The sequence below is a fragment of the Eimeria mitis genome, genomic scaffold (assembly GCF_000499745.2).
Source record: "Eimeria mitis Houghton genomic scaffold, Emh_scaff1139, whole genome shotgun sequence".
NCBI classification, from domain to species: Eukaryota; Apicomplexa; class Conoidasida; order Eucoccidiorida; family Eimeriidae; genus Eimeria; species Eimeria mitis.
In genome coordinates, this window is record NW_013567808.1 from 6,184 (window position 1) to 10,136 (window position 3,953).

The window sequence follows — 3,953 nt, forward strand, 5'->3', positions numbered from 1 at the left end:
GTGCATGCAGCGGCTGGGTGGTGATGCAGTGGGGTGGCGTTTAGACAAATAACACCGACACTATATTGCATGCAGCTCCAACAAAAACAGAATAATTATTTTAAATAAATAAAATAATGTATTATACTCAAAAAAAATATAATTTATTTTGCACAGACGAGGAGGTGGACGAGCTCTCCCCTTCTCGCTGGGGGGTTCAGATGCTCTTCTTGTGCAGCAACAGAAACTCAGCAGCAGTTAGAATTAAGAATAACATAAAGTGCTGCAACTTTCAATGAATGCAGCAGCAAACACACGAAGCAAGTGGAGTGTACAGCCGTTCACTCTGCTGCTGCTGATCTTCCGTAGTTGCTTGCTTCTCCTGCTGCTGTTCATCGTTGGTTCGCTTTACATGCATGTGAAGCTACTGCTGCTGCTGCTGCTGCTGCTGTTGCTGTTGCCGCTGCTAGCTCCGCCGTTACTGCTGCTGCGGCGCTTACTCTGTGTTGTGCTGGAGAGGTTGCAACAGTTGCCTAGCGTGTGTTCAGCTTCTGCTGCTGCTGCTTTTGTAGCTCCGACTGCTTAGAGTTGAGAAAGTTTATGTATAGAGCGAGTACGAGCCGGTTGTGCCCATCACTATGAGTTTTTTGTTTTTTTCGTGTTGAATACATGCTAGTAATATACTGGAGTCAAGACACGCTTGATTAAATAAAATAATATATATATATAGTATATATAATATATATGTAATATATATATTATGTATATGTATCAATGGCAGGGGGAGAGAGGAGATACAGAAGCGGCGCAGTTGTTTCTTATGTTTGCTTCCTTATATATGTAAATACTCTAAGGCTAGCAATATAAAACAAAAACAATAAAACTATTTTTATTTAGGGTTTGTTTGTTGCTGCTTTGGATAGCTGCAGATGCTCCTATCATAGGATTACAGCATTCAAGGGTTTAGGGTTTAGGGTTAGATTGGGGGGCCCCAACCCTAAACCCTAAACCCCCCTTCCCGCCACCAGCTCGCTGCCTGCTGCTGGGGTTTAGGGTTTAGGGTTTACGCAGCAGCTCGGAAGAAACCTAAAACCCACAAACAGAAGAATATATTTTCGGTTTGGTTATTGTGTTTTTCTCTTTGTGTGCATCTCTAGGATATGTATTTTAGGGTTTAGGGTTTAGGGTTTACACCTTCTACGCTTCAGGGTTTAGGGTTTAGGGTTGCTAAGCCCTTTTAGAGAGGCTTAGGGTCTAGGGTTTAGGGTTTGAGGCATTATATACGAACCGTGCGTCCTACGATAAACCCTAAACCCTAGATGTTGGGTGAAGGAGAACACAAACAAAACCACCAGGCGCTCGACAGTAAACCCTAAACCCTAAAAACCAAGAATAAAACCCTAAACCCTAAACCCTTAACCCTCACTTGTAGACCCTAAACCCTAAACCCTAAACAAGCTGATGCCACGGATACTAGCAATCCAAAAGCTGAGACCCCACCCTTAAACCCTAAACCCTAAACCCTTGAACCCCACCCGTCAGCATCTTAATCCCTAAACCACAACCCTCTAAGNTAAACCCTAAACCCTAAACCCTTGAACCCCACCCGTCAGCATCTTAATCCCTAAACCACAACCCTCTAAGCCCCCAAACAGTAAACCCTAAACCCGTACATCATTCAGTTGTAAACCCTAACACCACTAAACCCTAAACCCTAACAACCTCTAAACCCCCCTGACCCCAACCCTAAACCCTAAACCCTAAACCCTAAACCCCAGAGAAAGTTATGCAGCAGTGCACGGACCCCTCATAAGGAGCTTGTCTGGCATCTGTTGAGGCCACTGGCGTGGGTGGAGAGAATTGTTAGGAAGATTAAACAAAGAAAAACAAAGTTTTCGGTGTATATATTGTTCTTGTTCAGCTAGCTGGGGTGTAGCGGCTACTTGTTGAGGGGGTGAATGCTGCATATACGGCTAGTTATGGAGTTAATTTGGATGAAAAGAAGAAATAAACTAAATTAAAAAAGAATATATAATATATTTCCACAAATTTTCAGAGAAAGCTCAGCTGCACGTTCCTGGCGGCTGCGGCTGCCGCTGCGGCCCCCCTGCATTGTAGCTGCAACGATAGAGGGAAATAGTAAAATATAAACTTCTTAGTAGGGTCTTTTCATGTGTTTCGTAATTTAATTCTTCTTCATCGGTATTCTTATTACTATTGAGCCGCATATAATGCGCCGCCGCCTGCAGCACCCAGCAGCTGCTTGCATGCACGAGAGTTCATATACACCCCAGCTGCTGCCACCCCTGCAGCACCCCGTTTCCCCTTCCCTCTCTCTCCTCCTCTCCTCCTCCCTCATGACAGCAGCACCAGAATAACCGACTGTACACGGAGGGGCCCCCCTTCAAACCCCAGGCCCTCTCGTATTCTCTCTATATCGCCGGGGGTCTCGAGGGGGCCCCCCAGCGGCTCAAAGGCTAGGGGGCCCCAGGGGGCCCCCCAACCCAAGATGAAACGTCCCCTGCATGCTGCAAACCTCACAGCCGGTGCAGCTGCCACAGGGGGGGCCCCTCCTCACCAGACGGCTGTACTCCCTTTTGGGGGCCCCCTAGCTTCTTTCAAGCCAGGGCACCGGGGGCCCCTGGGGCCCCTAGGGGCCATGGGGCCCCTAGGGAATCAGCTGTACCCTCTGGACTCCGCCGTTATATGTGAGACGGAGAGAGGGGGGGGCTTGCAGCAGCGAAAGCTATCGAGAGGGGGGGCCCCCCTTGGGGGCCCCCCTCCTCCTCCGCGCATCGGTAGCACTGAAGTGTACAGACACCCCGCTGCACAGCCTGGGCCTCCTGCTGCTGAAGTGATAACAGTTGATGATGACGATGAGGAGGAGGAGGATGAGCTTCCTGCTGCTTCTTCTTCTGCTCCGGCGACTGCTTGTAGCAGTGCTCAGCAGCATCAGCTGAACGGCACCAGCAGCAACAGCAGCAGCAGCACTAGCAGCAGCAGCAGCAGCAACAGCAGCGAGAAGAACTCCGTCAACGTTGCTTTACGCTGCGCCAGGGGGAATGACATTGCTGCTGAGGATGCATCATCTAGCAGCAGCAGCAGCAGCAGCAGCAGCTATTCTCCCGTTGCAAGTAGTTCTGCTGCAGCCTCTTCTTCTCCTTCTTCCCCTGCTGCTGCTGCTGCTGGTGCTGCTGCTGCTGCTGCTGCTGCTGCTCGGCCGTTCAGCGGCGCACACAGCAAGAGTGTATGGATTCAGGGGCGTCAACGCCCCGAGCAGCTGGAGCGGTATTTGTTAGATATAGAGAAGAAAGAAGCAGTGGGTAAGGTTTCTATGAGGGGTGTTGTGTTTCCATCAGCAGCAGCAGCAGCAGCGTTTGTTGCTGCTATATCTAAGCTGCCCCGTATTACTTCTCTTACATTCAACTCACCAGAGATGCCCCACGATCAACTTGCTGCTGTCTGCTGCGGTGTATCTACATGTCGTTCTCTTAATCATTTCGACTGCAACGCTATAGGAAGCAAACCTATGCCTCCTGCTGCTCTTCAGCTGCTGCTGCTGCAGCTGCAGCAGCTACCTGATCTACGAGAGCTTAACCTCTCAGGCAACGATTTCGGTGCTGCTGCTGCTGCTGCTGCTGCTGCTGCTCCTATTTCTGCTGCTGCTGCTGGTGGTGGTGGAGGGGGAGGGGGAGGGAGTGTCACTGCAGCAGCAGCACCAGCAGCAGCAGCAGCAGCAGCAGCAGATGGTATTGAGTTGATAAAGGGTCTTCTTCTTAGTGGTGTTCTCTGTCTGCTAGCGAGAGAATGTAGCTTCAGCTGCGTGCTGCTGCAGCAGCTGCTGCTGTGGGTCCTCAATAGCTGCCACTGTCTGCGGCTGAGACAAATAGAGCTGGGGGCCTCCACCAAGATACTACACTCTATCTTACCGGGAGAAGTCTTCGATGAAGAGGTAATATATATATATATATATA

The 3,953-nt window shown here is 49.8% G+C and overlaps 1 protein-coding gene across 1 annotated transcript in view; it reads left to right on the top strand.

Annotated features, from left to right (window-relative positions):
• Positions 1-2,638: 2,638 nt before the first annotated feature.
• EMH_0030380 (uncharacterized protein) overlaps positions 2,639-3,953 on the top strand; it is a gene marked incomplete at both ends in the record, with an annotated part of 3,617 nt that continues 2,302 nt past the window's right edge. Inside the window, one exon of the mRNA XM_013494405.1 lies at positions 2,639-3,931. Within this exon, the coding sequence (XP_013349859.1) occupies positions 2,639-3,931 (1,293 nt within the window). The remainder of the gene's footprint in view (positions 3,932-3,953) is intronic.